Genomic DNA, 24,912 nt, shown 5'->3' with positions numbered 1-24,912 from the left:
TGTTTATTACTGTACACTGTAATCGAGGGAAACATTTGGAGTTCAAGAACAGAGATTTAAAGATGAGATGCTAAAATTCATAACAACTTGTCCAAAACAGGCCAGAAAACCTTAAGTTTTCGCCTTGTTTAAAAGAAGTCCTAAGTAAAGGGAAAACCAAATATTATGAAAAATTTTGGAGACATCTCACACACCAACCTTCCCTTTATTTGAATTACTTCATTATCATTACTTTAGAGTTATGTACACTCATAAAAGTTCATTTATTCTGAGTTGAGAAGTCCATTTTATCATCATGTGTATTGTGCTTACATTTTAAAATCAGAAACAATTTCCCCAAGATAAAACTGATTCTTCATCTCTTTTGGTTTTACTATTCCAAAATAGATTAGGTGACTTGGGGTATTATTTTTACCCTATGTTGATTTGCCTACCTTGTAAAGGAGCAAGGAACTTTTCCTTCAACCCTTATTTTCCTAGTGATTTGTTTAAAATGAAAGGTAAATATGTGTTTGTGGGCATATAAGTGTGTGTGTGTACAATCATTTTTATATAGAGATTTATTATCTCTCAATTTATTTTGTACAAGAGGTTTGTCTCAGAAAATCATTGTCTTCTTTTTTTTTCATGATTCATATCTTTAATACTCTCTGAGAGGCAAGTGAAAAGCAACAATGGATTTTTAAAAGGACCATGTCTGACACATGTCTGACAACACTGAGAGTGGGAGAGGAGGGAAGTTAACCAGCTAGCACAGTGCCTTGCATGTAGTAAGCACTGCAACATTTGTTAAATTGCAATGACTTCAAGTTGAAGATCATGATATATATATATATATATTTTTTATCCCAGGGATTTATCCCAGGGATGCAAGGATTCTTCAATATACGCAAATCAATCAATGTGATACACCATATTAACAAATTGAAGAATAAAAACCATATGATCATCTCAATAGATGCAGAAAAAGCTTTTGATAAAATTCAACACCCATTTCTGATAAAAACTCTCCAGAAAGTGGGCATAGAGGGAACCTACCTCAACATAATAAAGGCCATATATGACAAACCCACAGCAAACATCATTCTCAATGGTGAAAAACTGAAAGGATTTCCTCTAAGATCAGGAACGAGACAAGGATGTCCACCCTCACCACTATTATTCAACACAGTTCTGGAAGTCCTAGCCACGGCAATCAGAGAAGAAAAAGAAATAAAAGGAATACAAATTGGAAAAGAAGTAAAGCTGTCACTGTTTGCGGATGACATGATACTATACATAGAGAATCCTAAAACTGCCACCAGAAAACTGCTAGAGCTAATTAATGAATATGGTAACGTTGCATGATACAAAATTAATGCACAGAAATCTCTTGCATTCCTATACACTAATGATGAAAAATCTGAAAGAGAAATTATGGAAACACTCCCATTTACCATTGCAACAAAAAGAATAAAATACCTAGGAATAAACCTACCTAGGGAGACAAAAGACCTGTATGCAGAAAACTATAAGACACTGATGAAAGAAATTAAAGATGATACCAACAGATGGAGAGATATACCATGTTCTTGGATTGGAAGAATCAACATTGTGAAAATGAGTATACTACCCAAAGCAATCTACAGATTCAATGCAATCCTTATCAAATTACCAATGGCATTTTTTACGGAGCTAGAACAAATCATCTTAAAATTTGTATGGAGACACAAAAGACCCCGAATAGCCAAAGCAGTCTTGAGGCAAAAAAATGGAGCTGGAGGAATCAGACTCCCTGACTTCAGACTATACTACAAAGCTACAGTAATCAAGACAATATGATACTGGCACCAAAACAGAAACATAGATCAATGGAACAAGATAGAAAGCCCAGAGATTAACCCACGCACCTATGGTCAACTAATCTATGACAACGGAGGCAAAGATATACAATGGAGAAAAGACAGTCTCTTCAATAAGTGGTGCTGGGAAAACTGGACAGCTACATGTAAAAGAATGAAATTAGAATACTCCCTAACACCATACACAAAAATAAACTCAAAATGGATTAGAGACCTAAATATAAGACTGGACACTATAAAACTCTTAGAGGAAAACATAGGAAGAACACTCTTTGACATAAATCACAGCAAGATCTTTTTTGATCCACCTCCTAGAGTAATGGAAATAAAAACAAAAATAAACAAATGGGACCTAATGAAACTTCAAAGCTTTTGCACAGCAAAGGAAACCATAAACAAGACGAAAAGACAACCCTCAGAATGGGAGAAAATATTTGCAAACGAATCAATGGACAAAGGATTAATCTCCAAAATATATAAACAGCTCATTCAGCTCAATATTAAAGAAACAAACACCCCAATCCAAAAATGGGAAGAAGACCTAAATAGACATTTCTCCAAAGAAGACATACAGACGGCCACGAAGCACATGAAAAGATGCTCAACATCACTAATTATTAGAGAAATGCAAATCAAAACTACAATGAGGTATCACCTCACTCCTGTTAGAATGGGCATCATCAGAAAATCTACAAACAACAAATGCTGGAGAGGGTGTGGAGAAAAGGGAACCCTCTTGCACTGTTGGTGGGAATGTAAATTGATACAGCCACTATGGAGAACAATATGGAGGGTCCTTAAAAAACTAAAAATAGAATTACCATATGACCCTGCAATCCCACTACTGGGCATATATCCAGAGAAAACCGTAATTCAAAAAGACACATGCACCCGAATGTTCATTGCAGCACTATTTACAATAGCCAGGTCATGGAAGCAACCTAAATGCCCATCAACAGACGAATGGATAAAGAAGATGTGGTACATATATACAATGGAATATTACTCAGCCATAAAAAGGAACGAAATTGAGTCATTTGTTGAGAAGTGGATGGATCTAGAGACTGTCATACAGAGTGAAGTAAGTCAGAAAGAGGAAAACAAATATCGTATATTAATGCATGTATGTGGAACCTAGAAAAATGGTACATGTGAGCCGGTTTGCAGGGCAGAAGTTGAGACACAGATGTAGAGAATGGACATATGGACACCAAGGGGGGAAAACTGCGGTGGGGTGGGGATGGTGGTGTGCTGAATTGGGCGATTGGGATTGACATGTATACACTGATGTGTATAAAATTGATGCCTAATAAGAACCTGCAGTATAAAAAAACAAACAAACAAAACAACTAATACTAAACTTTCATTGGGTTATTTGTATGGAAATATGTTACATTTTTTAATATTAAAAATAAAAAGAGGCTGTGGGAAACCTTTTTCTAACCTCATTTCATGGGAATACCACAAAGTCCTCCAAACTGAGGAAATCCAAGAGCAATTTCTGACTCGCAAATGAATACAAGTTAGTACAAGGACACATGTGAGACATAATTATATGCAGTGTAATGTCTCTCAACCTTAGCTTTTCTAACCTAGACCTTAGGGCCACCTGAATTAGGAACAGTGGGATTCTTTAAGACAAATGTGTTAAAGTTTTGCTGGCATCAAAGAAAGCTAAAAGTATAAAAGTACCCTTAAGGGGGCGGAGTCAAGATGGTGTACTACGAGGACATGGAATTCGAATCTCCACACAACCAGGGCACCTACCAGGCACCGGTGGGGAACCATGGACACCTAAGGGGACGGGAGGAACCCCCAGCGACCGGGTAGGACATGGGGCGTGGGGGGAGTGAAGGGGGAGAAGTGGAGATGGGACAGGACTGTTGTCCCGAAGGGTCGCTGGGGGAGGGGAAGGGATCCCCCGCATGAAGAGGGAAATTGGGGGACCACTGGGAGGGCAGAGGATAAAAAGGGAGCGTGGCCAGGTTTCCCCTGTCCACTTGGACCCCCAGGAACCTGTTGAGATCCCGGGCCTGATCCTCTGCCCACCTAGGCCCCCTCCAGCAGAGCGGGTCCTGAGAGAGTGGGAGGGAGGGAAGGGGGAGCAAAAGTAAAGGACGGACTTTGGGACCAGCATCCCTGAAGGGTGGCTGGGGGAGGGAAGGAGTTCCTACACCCAGCGGGACCCACCCACGGTTAGGGATCCAGTGGCCACAGGGGAGACCCTGGGGGAGACAGTGGGGAAAGGGCAAGAAGAAAGGGTACGCAATGGGGCCAGTGCTTTCCCAATCCACTTAGGCACCGGGGAGCCTGTTGGGCTCCTGGGCCTCATCCTCTGCCGTCGGAACCTCCCTCCTGAAACACAGAGCCCAAGCCTCGCCCTAAACCCCCACCCAGGGCCCTACCTCTACACTCGGAGACCGCCTCCAACGTGCTGGGACTAAACCCCACCCACACACACTCACTCAGGGCCCTACCTCCAAACTCCGGAACCCCACACTCGAGAGGCCCTCCTTTCAACCTGCTGCCTCTCCCCTTCTGCACAGGTCCTAGACAGAGGCCCTGCCCCACGCTCAAATGTCACGCCACCAACTGCCTAGGTCTTGCCCCAGCCTAAACCACACCTCTGCCTAAGTTCCACCCGCTGCCTAAACTCCGCCCCCACAGCCAAGGCTCTTTTCTTTTTTCTTTTCTTTTTTCCTTTTAGATTGGGGTTCTGTTTTACCTTGTTGATTCACTGTTGTTGATTCATTTATATTTTTATTTTTCCTAGTAAGGCTCTTATTTTTGTAATTTTATTTTATTCTTTATACTTTGTTAGTGATCTCTCCTTTCGGCTTGTTTCCCCACCGAACCCCCACTTTTTTTTCTTTTTTCTGTCGTAGTTTTATTTTACCTTGCTGAGATTGCTTCAATTACAGTTTTATTTTTCCTAATATATTTTTTTATCTTTCTAGTTTTATTTTGTTTTTTATTCTTTGATATTGTGCTGCTTTTTTTCTTACTTTTTTTTTTTTTTTTTCTTTTTACCACACCACGAAGCTTGAAGGATCTTGGTACCCAGTCCGGAGGTCAGGCCCAAACTCCTGTGGTGAGAGTTCGAAATCCAAACCGCTGGACTAACAGAGAACCTCAGACCCCAGGGAATATTAATTGGAGTGAGGCCTCTGGGAGGTCCTCATCTCAGCACCAAGAACCAGCTCTATCCAACTGCCTGCAAACTCCAGTGCTGCATGTCTCAGGCCAAACAACCAGTAAGACAGGAATACAGCACCACCCATCAAAAAAATAAAATAAAATAAAATAAAATAAAAAGACAAAAAAATATGTTGCAGACGAAGCAGCAAGTTAAAAACCTACAAGACTAAATAAATGAAGACAAAACAGGCAACCGACGCCAAAAAAATTCAGAGTAATGATAGTAAAGAGGATCCAAAATCTCAGAAACAAAATGCAGAAAATACAAGAAACATTTAACAAGGATCTAGAGGAACTAAAGAGCAGACAAACAGTGATGAACCCACACAATTACTGAAATTAAAAATACTCTAGAAGGAATCAACAACAGAATAACTGAAGCAGAAGAACGGATAAGTGAGTTGGAAGATAAAATGGTAGAAATAACTGCCAGGGAGCAGAATGAAGAAAAAAGAATGAGGATTTGGCTCAAGATGGCGGAGTAGAAGGATGTGCTCTCACTCCCTCTTGTAAGAGCACCAGAAACACAACTAACTGCTGAACAGTCATCGACAGGAAGACACTGGAACTCACCAAAAAAGATACCCCACATCCAAAGACAAAGGAGAAGCCACAGTGAGGCGGTAGGAGGGGCACAATCACAATAAAATCAAATCCCATAACTGCTGGGTGGGTGACTCACAAATTGGAGAACACTTCTACCACAGAAGTCCACCCACTGGACAGAAGGTTCTGAGCCCCACCTCAGGCTTCCCAACCCGGGGGTCCAGCAACGGGAAGAGGAATTCCTAGAGAATCAGACTTTGAAGGCTAGTGGGATTTGATTGCAGGACTTCGACAGGACTGGGGGAAACAGGGACTCCACTCTTCGAGGGCACACACAAACTAGTGTGCACATCAGGACCCAGGGGAAGGAGCAGTGACCCCACAGGAGAATGAACCAGACATACCTGCTAGTTGTGGAGGGTCTCCTGCAGAGGCGGGGGGTGGCTGTGTCTCACCGAGAGGACAAGGACACTGGCAGCAGAAGTTCTGGGAAGTACTCCTTGGCATAAGCCCTCCCAGAGTCCGCCATTAGCCCCACCAAAGAGCCCAGGTAGGCTCCAGTGTTGGACTGCCTCAGGCCAAACAAACAACAGGGAGGGAACCCAGCCCCACCCATCAGCAGACAAGCAGATTAAAGTTTTACACAGCTCTGCCCACCAGACCAAAAAACAGCTCTACCCACCACCAGTCCCTCCCATCAGGAAACTTGCACAAGCCTCTTAGATAGCCTCATCCAACACAGGGCAGACAGCAGAAGCAAGAAGAACTACAATCCTGCAGCCTGTGGAACAAAAACCACATTCACAGAAAGACAGACAAGATGAAAAGACAAAGGGCTATATACCAGGTGAAGGAACAAGATAAAACCCCAGAAAAACAATTAAATGAAGTGGAGATAGGCAACCTTCCAGAAAAAGAATTCAGAATAATGATAGTAAAGATGATCCAGGACCTCGGAAAAAGAATGGAGGCAAAGATCGAAAAGATGCAAGAAATGTTTAACAAAGACCTAGAAGAATTAAAGAACAAACAAGCAGAGATGAACAATACAATAACTGAAATGAAAACTACACTAGAAGGAATCAATAGCAGAATAACTGAAGCAGAAGAACGGATAAGTGACCTGGAAGACAGAATGGTGGAAATCACTGCTGCGGAACAGAATAAAGATAAAAGGATGAAAAGAAATGAAGACAGCCTAAGAGACCTCTGGGACAACATTAAACGCAACAACATTCGCATTATAGGGGTCCCAGAAGGAGAAGAGACAGAGAAAGGACCAGAAAAAATATATGAAGAGACGAGAGTCGAAAACTTCCCTAACATTGGGAAAGGAAATAGCCACCCAAGTCCAGGAAGCACAGAGAGTCCCACACAGGATAAACCCAAGGAGAAATAGGCCAAGACACATAGTAATCAAATTGGCAAAAATTAAAGACAAAGAAAAATTATTGAAAGCAGCAAAGGAAAAAAGACAAATAACATACAAGAGAACTCCCATAAGGTTAACAGCTGACTTCTCAGCAGAAACTCTACAAGCCAGAAAGAAGTGGCAGGACATACTTAAAGTGATGAAAGGGAAGAACCTACAGCCAAGACTACTCTACCTGGCACGGATCTCATTCAGTTTCGGTGGAGAAATCAAAAGCTTTACAGGCAAGGAAAAGCTAAGAGAATTCAGCACCACCAAACCAACTCTGCAAAAAAGGCTAAACGAGCTTCTCTAAGTGGGAAACACAAGAAAAGAAAAGGACCTACAAAAACAAACCCAAAACAATTAAGAAAATGGTAATCGGAACATACATGTTGATAATTACCTTAAACGTGAATGGATTAAATGTTCCAACCAAAAGACACAGGCTCACTGAATGGATACAAAAACAAGACCCATATATATGCTGTCTACAGGACACCCACTTCAGACCTAGGGACACATACAGACTGAAAGTGGGGCAATGGAAAAAGATACTCGATGCAAATGGAAATCAAAAGAAAGCTGGAGTAGCAATACTCATATCAGGTAAAATAGACTTTAAAATAAAGAATGTTACAAGAGACAAGGAAGGACACTACCTAATGATCAAGGGATCAACCCAAGAAGATATAACAATTATAAATATATATGCACCCAACATAGGAGCACCTCAATACATAAGGCAACTGCTAACAGCTATAAAAGAGGAAATTGAAAGTAACACAATAATAGTGGGGGATTTCAACACCCCACTTTCACCAGTGGACAGATCATCCAAACAGAAAATTAATAAGGAAACACAAGCTTTAAATGACACAATAGATCAGATAGATTTAGTTGATATTTATAGGACATTCCATCCAAAAACAGCAGATTACACTTTCTTCTCAAGTGCTCACGGAACATTCTCCAGGACAGATCACATCTTGGGTCACAAATCAAGCCTCAGTAAATTTAAGAAAATTACAATCATATCAAGCATCTTTTCTGACCACAACACTATAAGATTAGAAATAAATTACAGGGAAAAAAACGTAAAAAACACAAACATATAGAGGCTAAATAATATGTTAGTAAATAACCAAAAGATCACTGAAAAAATCAAAGAGGAAATCAAAAAGATTTATGAGCCAAATGACAATGAAAAACACAACGATCCAAAACCTACGGGATGCAGCAAAAGCAGTTCTATCTAAGAGGGAAATTTATAGCTATACAGTCCTACGTCAAGTAACAAGAAATACCTCAAATAAACAATCTAATCTTACACCTAAAGGAACTAGAGAAAGAAGAACAAACAAAACCCAAAGTTAGTACAAGGAAAGAAATCATAAACATCAGATAAGAAATAAATAAAAAAGAAATGAAGGAAACGATAGCAAAGAGCAATAAAACTAAAAGCTGGTTCTTTGAGAAGATAAACAAAATTGATAAACCATTAGCCAGACTCATCAAGAGAAAAAGGGAGAAGACTCAAATCAACAGAATTAGAAATGAAAAAGGAGAAGTAACCACTGACACTGCAAAAATACAAACGATCATAAGAGATTACTACAAGCAACTCTATGCCAATAAAATGGACAACCTGGAAGAAATAGACAAATTCATAGAAAAGCACAACCTGCCGAGACTGAACCAGGAAGAAATAGAAAATATAAACAGACCAATCACAAGCACTGAAATTGAAACTGTGATTAAAAATCTTCCAAGAAACAAAAGCCCAGGACCAGATGGCTTCACAGGCGAATTCTATCAAACATTTAGAGAAGAGCTAACACCTATCCTGCTCAAACTCTTCCAAAATATAGCAGAGGGAGGAATACTCCCAAACTCATTCGATGAGGCCACCATCACCCTGATAACAAAACCAGAAAAAGATACTCAAAAAAAAGAAAATTACAGACCAATATCACTGATGAATATAGATGCAAAAATCCTCAACAAAATACTAGCAAACAGAATCCAGCAACACATTAAAAGGATCATAAACCATGATCAAGTGGGGTTTTTCCCAGGAATGCAAGGATTCTTCAGTGTACGCATATCAATCAATGTGATACACCATATTAACAAACTGAAGTAGAAAAACCATATGATCATCTCAATAGATGCAGAAAAAGCTTCTGACAAAATTCAACACCCATTTATGATAAAAACTCTCCAGAAAGTGGGCATAGAGGGAACCTACCTCAACATAATAAAGGCCATATATGACACACCAACAGCAAACATCATTCTCAAAGGTGAAAAACTGAAATCATTTCCTCTAAGATCAGGAACAAAACAAGGATGTCCACTCTCACCACTATTATTCAACATAGTTATGGAAGTCCTAGCCACAGCAATCAGAGAAGAAAAAAAGATAAAAGGTATACAACTTGGAAAAGAAGTAAAACTGTCACTGTTTGCAGATGACATGATAGTATACATAGAGAATCCAAAAGATGCCACCAGAAAACTACTAGAGCTAACCAATGAATTTGGTAAAGTAGCAGTATACAAAATTAATGCACAGAAATCTCTTGCATTCCTATACACTAATGATGAAAAATCTGAAAGAGAAATTAAGGAAACACTCCCATTTACCACTGCAACAAAAAGAATAAAATACCTAGGAATAAACCTACCTAGGGAAACAAAAGACCTGTATGTAGAAAACTATAAGACACTGATGAAAGAAATTAAAGATGATACCAACAGATGGAGAGATATACCATGTTCTTGGATTGGAAGAATCAACATTGTGAAAATGACTATACTACCCAAAGCAATCTACAGATTCAATGCAATCCTTATCAAATTACCAATGGCATTTTTTACAAAACTACAACAAAAAAATCTTAAAATTTGTATGGAGACCCAAAAAACCCTGAATAGCCAAAGCAGTCTTGAGGGGAAAAAACAGAGCTGGAGCAATCAGACTCCCTGACTTCAGACTATACTACAAACCTACAGTAGTCAAGACAACATGGTACTGGCACAAAACAGAAATATAGATCAATAGAACGGGATAGAAAGCCCAGAGATAAACCCACGCACATACGGTCACCTTATCTTTGATAAAGTAGGCAAGAGTACACAATGGAGGAAGGACAGCCTCTTCAATAAGTGCTGCTGGGAAACTGGACAGTTACATGTAGAAGAATGAAATTAGAACATTCCCTAGCACCATACACAAAAATAAACTCCAGATGGATTAAGGACCTAAATGTAAGGCCAGACACTATAAAACTCTTAGAGGAAAACATAGGCAGACCACTCTATGACATAAAACACAGCAAGATCCTTTTTGACCCACCTCCTAGAGAAATGGAAATTAAAACAAAAATAAATAAATGGGACCTAATGAAATTTAAAAGCTTTTGTACAGCATAGGAAACCATAAACAAGACAAAAAGACAAACCTCAGAATGGGAGAAAATATTTGCAAACAAAGCAAGTGACAAAAGATTAATCTCCAAAATATACAAGCAGCTCATGCAGCTCAATATGAAAAAAGCAAACAACTCAATCCAAAAATGGGCAGAAGAGCTAAACAGACATTTTTCCAAAGAAGATATACAGATTGCCAACAAACACATGAAAAGATGCTCAACGTCACCAATCATTAGAGAAATGCAAATCAAAACTACAATGAGGTATCATCTCACACTGGTCGGAATGGCCATCATCAAAAAATCTACAAACAAATGCTGGAGAGGGTGTGGAGAAAAGGGAACCCTGCTACACTGTTGGTGGGGATGTAAATTGATACAGCCACAATGCAGAACAGTATGGAGGTTCCTTACAAAACTAAAAATAGAACTACCATATGACCCAGCAATCCTACTACTGGGCATATACCCTGAGAAAACCATAATTCAAAGAGTCATGTACCACAATGTTCACTGCAGCACTATTTACAGTAACAGGACATGGAAGCAGCCTAAGTGTGCATCGACAGATTAATGGATAAAGATGTGGCACATATATACAATGGAATATTACTCAGCCATAAAAAGACACGAAACTGAGTTATTTGTAGTGAAGTGGATGGACCTAGAGTCTGTCATACAGAGTGAAGTTCAGTCAGAAAGAGAAAAACAAATACCGTATGGTAACACATATATATGGAATCTAAAAAAAAATGGTTCTGATGAAACTAGGGGCAGGGCAGGAATAAAGACACAGACGTAGAGAATGGACCTGAGGACACGCGAAGGGGGAAGGGTAAGCTGGGATGAAGTGAGAGAGTGGCATGGACATATATACACTACCAAGCGTAAAATAGATAGCTAGTGGGAAGCAGCTGCATAGCACAGGGAGATCAGCTCGGTGCTTTGCGACCACCTAGAGGAGTGGGATAGGGAGGGTCGGAGGGAGACGCAAGAGGGAGGGGATATGGGGATATACGTACGCATATAGCTGATTCACTTTGTTATACATCAGAAACTAACGCAACACTGTAAAGCAATTATACTCCAATAAAGATGCTTAAAAAAAAAAGTACTCTCAGAAGAACTAAAATAATAGGCGCTAAAAATTGGTATCTCATAATAGTATCCTTTTAACATGCTTGAGTACCTACAATTAGCAAGGCATAATATTAGATGAAAACACTGAAAAATATGCACACTTCCCTGATTTCAAAGAACTTGCATTTTAATGTGTGTGGGGGGGTGTGGAGCAGGAGCAGGGGAACAGCGAGCAGACAGAGACACACCCACAGACATACATATATACACAAACACACTCATGTGGCTGGCTTCTGCTATGAGAGTGTTCATTCATTTATCCAATTATTGATTCAACAAATATTGACTGAGCAATCGCTATGTGTTAGGCACTGGTTCAGGTGCTAAGAATATAGTAGAGATTGATAAAAATCCTTGCCCTCACTGAGATTTGGTTTTTGTGGAGGAGACAGACTTAAATAATAAACTTGGGATTTTTCGTTCTATGAATGAAATAAAACGAGGTGATAAGATGAGATTGAAGGGCAAGGCCTACTTTAGTTATACACAAAAAAGCAAGGAGCAAGAAACAGCATGACCATTCTGGAAACCAAAAGTATTTCCTCATGGTAGAACTACTGTACTGTATATACTACCACACAGTACATACTGATGTGGTAAAGAGAATAGCAAGAAAAGAATCCAGAGAAAAAATACCAAGGACCATCACATAAAAAACTTTGTTCCCATGTTAAAAGATGTATTTTCCATTCAAAAGACAACAATGAGTCATAGTTAAGGGCTTAAAACAGAAGAGAAAGATCATTCAGATTTTCGCTTTACCATTTTCACTGTGGTAACTGAAATAGACATGGAAACCAATCTGCAGTTCCCACATTAATCCAGGTGAGAGACAATGACTGCAAGCAGGGTAGAAACAAAGAGGGTTGAGTATACTGAGTTGAGAGAGATTTAGAAGGCTAAATCAAACAGGGCTTGGTTGATGTGAAGTCCAGAATGACCAGCAGCTCTGAATATATAATAGTACCATTTACCAAGTCAAGGAACAATAAACTCTAGACTATTAAAAAAAAAATACTATAAAAGTAGCAGATCTATCCAAGTTCTGGTTCTCTTTTACTAACTTGGATACATGGCCAAGAATAAGTTATCTCTCTTTGGTTCTTAATATCTTCATCTGTTAAAATGAACAGTTCAGAGAGAGAGGCCAAGATTTAGTTTGGGAAATGAAAAAGGAATCAAGGATGATACTTAGATTTCTGGTTTGAGAAAGTACGTGGTATTGATTCTATTTAACCAAGTGTATCAGTCAGGATACTAGGGTTATGCTGCAGTAACAAAGGACCCCCAAATCTCAATGATTTACAACAATGGGTGGCAAACTCTGGCCCACAGACTGAGTGCTTGTTTTTGTAGATAAAGTTTTACTGCAACACAGCCATATCCATTTATTTAGAAATTGTAGTTGTGAAAGAGAATATAAGGACCACAAGCCTAAAATATTTACAATCTTACCCTTTAAGAAATAGTTTGCTGAACACCTAGGTTTACAGCAACAAAGTTTATTCCTGGGCTACACTGTACCTTGATAACAGGTTGGTAGTGGCTCTGCTGCACATTATCTTCACCCCCAAATGAGCAGCATTTATCTAGAAAATTATCAGTCATCATAGCAAAGGGATAAAGCACATGGAGAATATACATTACTCTTAAAGCTTTTTCCCGAAAGTGTAACTAACATACCACTTTTCCTTCATTTCACCGACCAAAGCCAAATCACATGACCATGCCTGAATTTACCAGCAGGGGGATGTATAGTCCTCCCAAAGGGAAGGGAACCAAATATTTTGCACACAAATCTGGCCACCCTGTTCCATTTTCCTGAGTTTGTGGCCACTAAAGAAGACCTGACGTTTTCTAACCTCTTTTACGAATAGGTATAACCATGTGACTGTGTTGTTTCTAATGGAATAACAGAAGTAACATATGCAACTTCTGCTTCACTTATTAAAAGAAAACTGCATGCCCTGAACTTACTTTCTTTCTCCTTTCTGAGGATGAAGTACGTTGTACAACACAGAAAAGCAAAATGTCCTAGGGTACAACAGTGAAATAAAAGAAACCTGGGTCTCTGAATAACCTCATGGAACACAACTGTCTCAAGAGTCTAGACCAGTCATTGTTATGATAGAGAGAAATAAACTTATTGCTTTTTTTTTTTTTTCCCTTTTGGCCGCGCTATATGGCATGCAGCATCTTAGTTCCCCGACCACGGATCAAACCTGTGGCCCCTGCATTGGGAGCTCAGAGTCTTAACCACTGGACCACCTGGGAAGTCCCAAGTTATTGCTTATTTAAGCTATTATATTTTGGAATAATTTTGTTACAGAAGTTTAGTCTCTACACTGACACAGATTCACTTTATTTTTTGAGTAAAGATGTTCATTATGTAATTGAGTATACTGGCCTTGGAACTAAGAAGATTCAGGATGAAAATATGACTCATTGGCATATGGGGTTTAAAGCCATGGGAATAAATAAGATCATCCACAGAGAGTATATAAAATGAGACTAGAGGAGGGTCTAAAACAAAACTCTGTAGTACAAAAACCTTCAGGAGCTTAGATAAAAAGAAAGATCTGGCAAAGGAGACTACTAGGGATAGAAAGAAAACCAGGGAAGTACTGTAGGAAAGAAGGCAAAAGAAGAATGTCTGAAGGAAAGAACATGTAGAGAAACTGGGAAGATATGTAATAAATAGTGTCACTTGAATTTAGTAGTAAGGGACACTGTTCAAACGCTTGAACTGAAAAAGAAATTTTACTGGAATGGAATTATGCAGAGGAGGAAATTTTCAATGGACTAAGGAGTGAATGGGAGGTAAAGAAACAGACTAGCAAATAAAGAAAATTATTTCAAGAGGTTTGTAAGATAGATAGCTTCTTCGTGGCCCATAATGATCTTCACCTCCTGGTATTCATTCCCCTTATGTCGCTCCCTCCCTTGTTCCTTCACCCCACCCCCTTTTGTTATGAGCCAAATCTAGTGATTTCATTCTAACAAACAAAATATGGCAAAGGTGATAGTACGTCATTTCCAAGATCTGGCTACAAAAAGACCATGAGTTCCATCTCAGGCACTCTGTCTCACTCACTGGCTCTGTTGCAATATTTTAAGCTGCCTTATGAAGAAGCCATGACAAGGAACCCAATCTTGTCAACAGCTATGTGACTGAGCTTGGAAGTGGATCCTCTTCCAGTTGAGCCTTCAGAGAAAACTGCAAGGCAAGCTGACAGCTTGACTACATACAGCCTAATGACAGACACTGAGCCAGATTCCTAACACACAAAAATTATGAGATAATAAATGTTTGAAGTTCATTGGTTTAAGCTGCTTAGTTTGGGGGTAAGTTGCCATGAAAGCAATAGATAACTAATATAAAGGGGAAGAAGAGCAGATGTGGCAGCTGAAGGGAAATAAAGAGTTAATGGAGAGTTTATAGTTCTTTACTAAAATAGTAGAGACTTTAGCATATCAAAAAAGATAAGGGAAAAATACATATTTATACATAAGAGTGTATTTACAGGGCAGTGAACGTCTTAAAAAACAGGAAAAAAAGGACTAAATATACATATGAAGTTAGCATATCTCTATAAATATCTAAGTAGAAAAATTATTTTTTAATATTGAAGAAGGATATAATATATGTTAAATAAGGGCAAAAAAAGTCTCAACAAAACTAGAGGGATCAAAATCAAACAAAGTATGTTCTCCTACACAATGGAATGAAATTAGAAATCAAAAACAGGAAAAAAATTGGTGAAATTCACAAACATGTGGAAACAACACACTACTAAATAACCAACGGGTCAAAAAAGAAATCACAAGGGGAAAGAGAAAATACTTAGAAATGAATGAAAACAAAAGAGAACATACTAATTTATGAAATGTAACTTAGCAGGGATTAGATGGAATAGCTGAAAATGCCTATATTGAAAAAGAGGAATACCTCAAATTAATAAACTAAACTTCCACGTTAAAAAAGAAGAGCAGGGACTTCCCTGGTGGCGCAGTGGTTAAGAGTCCACCTGCCAATGCTGGGGACACAGGTTAGAGCCCTGGTCCGGGAAGATCCCACATGTCGCAGAGCAACTAAGCCGGTGCGCCACAACTACTGAGCCCGCACTCTAGAGCCCGCGAGCCACAACTACTGAAGCCTACGCGCCTAGAGCCCCGTGCTCTGCAACAAGAAAAGCCACCGTGATGAGAAGCCTGCACACCACAACGAAGAGTAGCCCCCACTCACTGCACTAGAGAAAGCCAGTGCAGAGCAACAAAGACCCAATGTGGCCAAAAAACATTAATTAATTAATTTTAAAAAAGAAAAACAGAAATTCAATTAAACCACAAGTTGGTCCTTAAAAAGATAAAATTTTACAATCCTCTAACTAGACTGACCAGGAAAAAAGAGAACACTAAATCAGTAAAATGAGGAAAGAAAGAAGGAACATTACTACTGACTTTGCAGAAGTAAAAAGAATTATAAGTGAATACTATGAACAACTGTATGCCAATAAATTAGATAAGCTAATAAAATGGACAATTTCCTAGAAAGGCACAAACTACTGAACTTGACACAAGAAGAAACACAAATCTGAATAAATCAATGACAATTAAAGAGACTGAATAAACAAACAAACAAAAAATTTTCAACAAAGAAAAGCCCAGGTGCACCTGGCTTCCCTGCTAAATTCTAATAAATATCTCACAAACACTTGCAAAAAAATAAAAGCAGAGGAAACACTTCTCAACTCAACATATGAGGCCAGCATTACCCAGATACCAAAACCAGACAAAGACACCTCAAGAAAAAAAAAAAAAAAATACAGATATCCCTTATGAACGTAGGCACAAAAATCCTCAAAAATAAATTAACAAACCAAATCTAGCAACAGATAAAAATGATTACGAACCATGACCAAGTGGGATTGGTTACAGGCTTGCAAGGTTTCAACATATGAAAATTAATCAATGTAATACACCACATTAATAGAATAAAGGAGAAAATTCACGTGGTTAACTCAATAGATGCAGAAAAAACATCTGACAAAATCCAACAGCTTTCATGATAAAAATACTAAACAAACTAGGAAAAGAAGAGAATTTCCTCAACCTGATAAAGGACGTCAATGAAAAACCCTCAAATAACACCATACTAAAAGTTGAAAGGCTGAAAACTTTCCCCCTAGGATCAGGAACATGACAAGGATGTCTGCTCTCACCATTTCTATTCAACAGTGTACCAGAGGTTCCAGTAGAGCAATTATGCAAGAAAAAGAAATAAAGGGTATCCAAATTGAAAAGGGGGAAGTAAACCTATCTATGTTTGCAGATGACATAATCTTGTACATAGAAAATCTTAAGAATTCACAAAAAAAGCTATTTGAGCTAATAATGAGTTTGGCAAAGTTGCAACATACAAGATCAACATACAATCATTAGTCATATTACTACACAATAGCAATGAATGATATGAAAATGAAATTAAGAAAATTCCATTTACAATACCATCAAAAACAGCAACATACTAAGGAATAAACTGAAGAAAAGTATAAGACCAGAGTCAGAAAACTACAAAACATTTTTGAAAGGAATTAAAGACCTACATATTTTGAAAGACATCCCGTTTTCATGGATCAGAAAACTTACTACTGTTAAGAAGCCAACACTCCCCAAATTTATCTATAGATTATATACAATCCCTATGCAAATCCTAACTGGCATTTTTGCAGATACTGATAAGCTGATTCTCAAACTCGTAAGGAAATGAAAGTGATGCAGAACAGCCAAAACAATTTTGGAAAAGATGAACTATTTCAAAATTTACCACAAAGCTGCAGTAATCAAGACTATATGGTACTAGCATAAATAACAACATGTAAGTCAACAGAATGAAAACTTCAGAAATAAACTCTCACATTTATGGTCAATTGACTTTCTACAAGGAGGTCAAGGCAATCCAGTGGGGGAAAGAATAATTTTTTTTTACAAATGGTAATAGAACAAATGGATATCTATGTGCAAAGAATATAGTTGGACTCCTATCTGAGAGTATATTCAAAAATTAAATGGGTTATAGATCTAAATTTAAGAACTAAAACTACAAACTCTTAAAACAAAATATAGGATTAAATCTTCATGACCTGGCTTGGGCAATGGTTTCTTATATATGACAAAAAAGCACTAGCCACATTAGAAAAATATTGGACTTAATCAAAATGAAAACTTCTATGCATCAAAAGATATTACAGAGAAACTGAAAAGACAACACACATAATGGGAGAAAATATTTGCAAACCATATATCTGGTAAGGGTCTAGTATGCAGAATATATAAAAAACTTTAAAAACTCAAAAACAAGAAGACAACCAATTAAAAAATGGACAAGGATGTGAACAGACATTTTTCCAAAGAAGATACAAAGTCCAACAAGCCCATGAGAAGAAGGTTCAACATCCTTTAAACATAAGGAAAATGCAAATCAAAACCATAATGAGATAGTACTTCATCCCCATTGGGAGGGCTAAAATCAATCAGTCAATAATAAGTGTTGGTAAGGTGGGATGTGGAAAAGTTGGAACCCTCATAGGTTCCTAGGGGAAATATAAAACGTTGGAGCTGTTTTGGAAACAGTCTGGCAGTTCCTCAAAAAGTTAAACAAAGAATTACCATATAACCCAGCAATTCTACCCTAAATATATACTCAAAAAATTGAATCACCTGTCTACCCAAAAATCTGTACACAAATGTTCATAGCAATACTATTTGTAATAGCCAAAAGGTGGAAACAAGGCAAATATCATAAACTGATAAGCAGATAAATAAAATGTAATATTATCCACACAAGGGAATATTATTCAAGCATAAAAACAAACAAAGTTCTGATACATGCTACAACACAGATGAACCTTGAAAATATTATGCTAAGTGAAAGAAGCCAGACACAAAGGCTACAAATTGTGATTCCATTTATATGAAACCTCCATAATAGGCAAATCCATAGAGTCAGAAAACAGATCAGTGGTTGCTAAGGACTGGGGGACTGGGGGAAAGGGAAGTAATTGCTAATGGGTATGAGGTTTCTTCTGGGGGCGATGAAGATGTTCTGGTTTGGATACTGGTGATGGTTGCACAACCTTGTGAATATACTAAAAACACTGAATTGTACATTTTCAAAGGGCAAATGTTATGTTATGTGAATGTATCTCAATTCAAAAATACTGAGCTAGAACCTGTAGTTATGACCATAAAACTGAAGGGGTTTATAAAATCATCTTGTCTCAATTCTCACATTTTATAAAGAAACTGAGATACAAGGGGGCAAAAGCAGATTATCCATGGACCCAAATTTTGTTAACAGTAGAGTTGAGATTAGTATACAAGATATTTCTACCTCAGTTCTCAGAACATATAAAAAACAAACAAACCCACTTTAATAAACAGATTTACAAACAACTACACCCTTTAAAATGTTGTGTTAAAAACTACTGTCTTGAAATTCCAGCATCTCTTTTTAAGGTCCAGACCTAGATTGTTAATAAATACTTTGTTAAAGGCAAAGCAGCAACTTCACTGGTATCCACCCCCCGCCCCACTGGTATTTTTAAAAGGACTTTAAACAGTTAAAAATTTGCTCATTTATTATCCACAGTTTAATACAGTTCAGAGATTTAATTAAATATTAGTTAATCAAGGCTTTTAGAAAATCACACAGCATCAGATTTTTGAAATGCTGAGCCAAATTTCCAGGGCTTCAATTGTGCAAAAATATTGAAATATATCTCATATCGGGCTTTTCAAAAGTTAAGACACTCCTACCACTTGCTGAGCATTCAGGTCTATGCCTCCTCTCCCTGAATCTGGGGAGAACTGTGGTTGCTTCAACCAACAGAGTACAGTGAAAGTGACCTTTCCAAATTCCCAACCCAGAGAGTCACTGAGCTGATTAAAATGATTATTGTTTTATGTCACTTAGAGTGGTGTGTTACACAGCAAAGATAACTGGAACAGCGCATGTGATTTTTTATGATAAGAACAAGCAACTCTTGTTCCCTGGTGGTTCCTCTTTTCATAGCACTCTACAATCATATACACACCCTTGCAAAAGCAGATATGAAAATACATGTATACATAAACATACATTTTTAAAAAGACGATAAGAAAATTACACAGTTTTTCAATCGCCTAAAAATATAACCTAATATTCTAGTATGTTAGAGTTCAAAATATCACCCCCGATCTCAAAAGTTCGGATGCAATTCCATCCAGACAATTTTTCCTGAATGGTCGTGCCCTTAATAGGGTTTATCCTAAAGCAATCATTTTCTGATTACCCAGGTCGTTCTCATTAAGGATAGGTTTGGCCTACTGTTAACTTAGAAGCCTTCCATACTGACCTAAAGGTCTTTGGACATTTTACTGTTTAAGTAAAAGACAAATTTTGGCTCTGTCTACACATACTATGTGATCTCAAAGAAAAATGACAGCTTTGTTGGGTCTTATCTGTATCTTAATTGAGTTGATCAGGACGATTTTAAGAAATCATGAAAGAAACTGAGAGAAAACATGAAAAGTCCTGAGCACAGTGTTTGGTACAAAAGATAACACCTCTGAAATCTACCTTTGGGACTCTAGACTATTGCTTAGTAGCTGCAAAAAAGAATCACATACCAGTAGTAATCATATAGATTTCTGAGTCATATTTTGCAACTTTTAGGAGACCATTTTAAAAATCAGAGCATATTATGAAACATAACATCGATTTATGCTAGATAGAATATAGAGAAGGTGATTTACAAATATTTACCTTGATCAAATATTTTTCCCATCTATCTGCTGTAACAGATTTGCCAATCTTCCTCATCAACTTCAAATGGAGCTCCACCAATTCTTTAGGTACTTAAAAGGAAGAAAAAATACTGTTAGCCAGCAAAATAAAACATTTGTAAACATTTAGGATCATAGAAAAAGAACTTTCTCCAATGCTGAATACTTTTTCAAAATAGATGTTGATTTAGTTATCTTTTAGAACTCTGAATCAGAAAAGACTAAACTAGGGCAAGAAATAACTGAAAACTACTTTTTTAAACATGAACAAGAATATTATGTTTTCTTTCAAAACATCAACAATTAAGAGTGAACTCAAATGTAAACTGTAGACTTTTGGGTGATAATAATGTGTCAATGTAGGTTCATCAATTTCAACAAATGTACCATAGTAGTGTGGGATGTGGACAGTGAGAGAGGTTGTACAAGTGTGGAGAAAGAGGGTATATGTGAACTCTCTATACTTTGTGCTCAATTTTTTGTGTGAATCTAAAACTGCTCTAAAAAATAAAGTCTATAAAAAATACCATAAAGTAAAAGCACTTAACTATACAACTAAAATTTCTACTGTGTTTCTCATACCACATATTTGGTTTCTTGACTGAGATTGCAGACCAAGACACAGATTCACAGAATTAGAAAGGAATCAACGAATATAAATTCCAAATTGACAGATATCTCAGAAACAGAGTCTAAGTGGTTTTCAAGCTGCTGAAGAAAACTACTCTTCTGATCTATCCGTTCTCTAGTGTGCTGAACTCCTCTACAGCATCCCTGTAAGTCTCTGCTTGACAACCTACAGGGACAGAAAATTTACTTAACCTTCCAAAATTCTAATTATTAGAAAGTTACCCTTATACAAAGTAAAAAATCTGCCTCCCTACACCTTCCTCCCCTGTTTCTTGCTCTTATTCTCTAGTTTCAAAGAAAATACTTTCAATCCCTCTTTTACTGGAACCTTCAAATATTTGAAGACAGCTGTATCTTCCCTCAAGTTTTCTCTTCCAACTGTAAACAACCAGAGTTCCTCCAAATATCCCTTGGGCATCATCTGATTATATGGTATAACTGTATTAATTAGACCGGAGGGAAATAAAGGACACACACATTTAGCATTTCCCAAATACTAAATACTGCTAGTAACCTAAGAGAAATTACATTTACACTATCTAAAAAGTTTCCATAATCAAATACATTAGGAAAATATATATTTATTTTTACCACAGAGCTTCCTGAAGCCTTAATTGATTAGTCTTATATAAATAGTCTTATATCCCTATCTTGGATATAATCTGCAGCATTCCCTAATATATTTGATCATGGAATCTTTTTCTGTGAAACACACAATACCCTGTAGTATACAAGTGCTCTGAAGTACAGGTTGGGAAGTGATGGACTAATTTTTTTTATTCATTCTTTCAGATTCTTTACTCTCCACTAAAGCCACTTCTAACTTGAAATGACCCTGAAGCATAAAAACATTTCACCATTCAACAAATTTCTGTGGGCCCACTATTAGTAAGCAAGAAATAGCCTCTACCTTTAATGAGCCTACTTAAGGGAGTCTTCTCTGGGGCGGGGAGGGGGACGGTAAATGGTGGGTGAGTTGGAGGTAAAGGAAAGAAGCACGGGAGGAATGATTACAGACGAGTAAACAGACAATTAAACTAAGCCAAGACCAGAATACATGGGATTGAGGGTGGAGTGGAGAAAAGGGGGAAAGGACACTGCTTATGAAAGTAACAGCAGATACAAAAGGCTGAAAAACAAAGTGAGCATGGAACTGGGAGCACTCAGAAAAGGGGTATGATCATGAAAAATCTTGTAAGAACAGGCTACAAAGTTTACATTTTATTAAAAAGTTTAAGCAAGAGAGTGCTCTATAATTTAGAAAGATCTCAAAAACTGAACTGTAGGAAAACAGCTTTTATTTGCTTATTTGTTTTAGGAGGTAGTGTGCAGGGTAGAGACTAGATATAAATTCAGGAAAATATCAATCCAGAAAGATGGGAGTAACATGAACTAAGGCAGAGGTGGTACCAAGAGAAGTGGGGAGATTTGAGTTATGTTTAGGAAACAAATAATAAAACTTAGGGACTGACTGACTGAGCAAAGTGAAAGCATCAAGAAAAACTGAGGCACTGACGTAGGCAACTGAGTAGATGCCAATGACAATACATCAGGAAGAAAAAGACCTGGGCTCAGTTCTCAGCTCTACTACTTAAGACAAGGAGACCATGATTCTGGTCAAGTTCTTTAAACAATGACTCTCAAATTCCTCGTCTGCAATAAAGGGTTGAACTGGCTATCTTACAGTTTTAAAAACAGAAAACATTATACAGGGCTTCCCTGGTGGCGCAGTGGTTAAGAATCCACCTGCCAATGCAGGGGACACGGGTTCGAGCCCTGGTCCAGGAAGATCCCACATGCTGCAGAGCAACTAAGCCCATGCGCCACAACTACTGAGCCTGTGCTCTAGAGCCCACAAGCCACAACTACTGAGCCCGCGTGCCTAGAGCCCCTGCTCCACAACAAGAAAAGCCACCGCAATGAGAACCCTGCACACCACAACAAAGAGTAGCCCCTGCTCGCCGCAACTAGAGAAAGCCCACGCGCAGCAACAAAGACCCAATGCAGCCAAAAATATATAAATTAATAATAATAAAAAAAGAAAACATTATACAAAACTAAAATACCTTTATTTTCACTTCTGTCACAACATTTGGGGAACCAAGGTCACTTTCAATTTCTCCTTTTTCCTTTTCCCCAAACACAGAATCTTAATGATTCTACCTTCCTACATCTCAAACCTGCTCCCTATCTCCCCCAATTTCTCTATGATATCATTGCACCTTCTCACTTCTCTCAAAACAGGTATGGATACTCTCCTGTAACCAAACCAATCTTTAAAAAAAAAAATACTGCTTTCATGTCACTTCCCAGTTCATAAATATCTTTGATGGCTCCTAAATACTTATATAAACTCATCTAGATTCCTTACCCTAGCCAAAGAGTCCCAATATTCAGTTTCAACCTAACTCTCCAATCCTTCCCTCTTACTCCTGCACTGAAATGCTTGATTCAAGCCATTCTGGCCTGTTCACTATCCCCTAAGCATACCCAGTATACAACCTTTCTGGGCTTTTATTCAAGCGCTCCAGTTTACTGTTTTCTGCCACTTGAATCATATTCATCTCTTAATGTCTGGTCAATAAAAGCCCTAAAAGTCTCTGAGATGGCTTTCCAATGATTCCAGCAACATCTTTGTCCTTGGAATGGCCAAAGTATTCATATTATCTGCATCACTCATTTATCAGTTAGGTAAAACCTCTGCACCTGTGTTTTATGCATATCCTCCACATCACAGACAAATGAAATCACAAAAAGTATTGATGCAATTGGTACTATTTTTAAAAATCCAAGAGGACAAAAGTAAATATATGCAATAAATATGTTTTTCATCCCACTTTGCAAATATAGTCATTCTTGATTTAGGCATGTAGAAGTAGATTTCCTTATTAGAGTATTGGCTCTTACACAGTACTATCCAATAAAAATATAAAATGAGCCACATAATTTCAAATTTTCTAGTAGTTCATTCATAAAAGTAAAAAAAAAAAAGGTCAAAATTAATTTTAACAATTTATGTTATTTAGCACTATATATCTCAATGTTATTTCAAACATACTATCAGCATTTAAAATTTCAGACTTTTATATTTTTTAGACATTTTACTTATTTTTTAAATTTATACCTCAATTAAAATTATACATCATTGACCTATGACAGTATTACTTTCAGGTGTACAACATAATGATTTAGTATTTGTATACACTGCAAAATGATCACCACAATAAGTCTAGTTAACACCCACCACCATACATAGTTAAAAAATTTTTTTCTTATGAGAACTTTTAAGATCTCCTTGATTAGCAACTTTCAAATATGCCATACACTATTATTAACTGCAGTCACCATTCTGTATATTACCTCCCTTTATAACTGAAAGTTTGTACCTTTTGACCGTCTTCATCCACTGTACACTTTTTGGGTGATACTTAGTATTCAAAATATATCATTTTACCCTTACAGCATATCTCAATTCACCCTAGCCATATTTCAAGTGCTCAAGAGCCACATATGGCTACTGGCTACTGGCTACTGTACTGGATCACACACAGCTAGCACATTTAAAACTAAAATTTAGAACCCACAATTTACTAACAATTTACTTAATTTTTTTTTTTTTGGTGATACAACTGACATATAACACTATATTTAGTTTCAGGTGTACAACATAATTACTTGATATTTGTAAATACTGCAAAATGATCACCAAAATATGCCTAGTTAACATCCAATTTCCTTATTTTTTTTGTTACAAATAGAACTGACAGGCTAATAACCTTATGGACACTTGTAGCTCTTAATATCTTGCCAGTCAATAAGAAACAGATAAAAACTTCAATAGAAAAGTTAAATTGAAAATATTACAATTCCCATACTTTACATT

The 24,912-nt window shown here is 37.5% G+C and overlaps 1 protein-coding gene across 1 annotated transcript in view; it reads right to left on the bottom strand.

The window, feature by feature from the left end:
* RSF1 (remodeling and spacing factor 1) overlaps positions 1–24,912 on the bottom strand; it is a 182,132-nt gene that overhangs the window by 117,942 nt on the left and 39,278 nt on the right. The window contains exon 2 of the mRNA XM_059930728.1: positions 20,380–20,471. Coding sequence (XP_059786711.1) covers positions 20,380–20,471 — 92 coding nt within the window. The remainder of the gene's footprint in view (positions 1–20,379; positions 20,472–24,912) is intronic.

The sequence above is a fragment of the Balaenoptera ricei genome, chromosome 8 (genome assembly GCF_028023285.1).
Source record: "Balaenoptera ricei isolate mBalRic1 chromosome 8, mBalRic1.hap2, whole genome shotgun sequence".
Lineage (NCBI taxonomy): Eukaryota > Metazoa > Chordata > Mammalia > Artiodactyla > Balaenopteridae > Balaenoptera > Balaenoptera ricei.
This window is presented reverse-complemented; position numbering and strand designations above follow the sequence as displayed.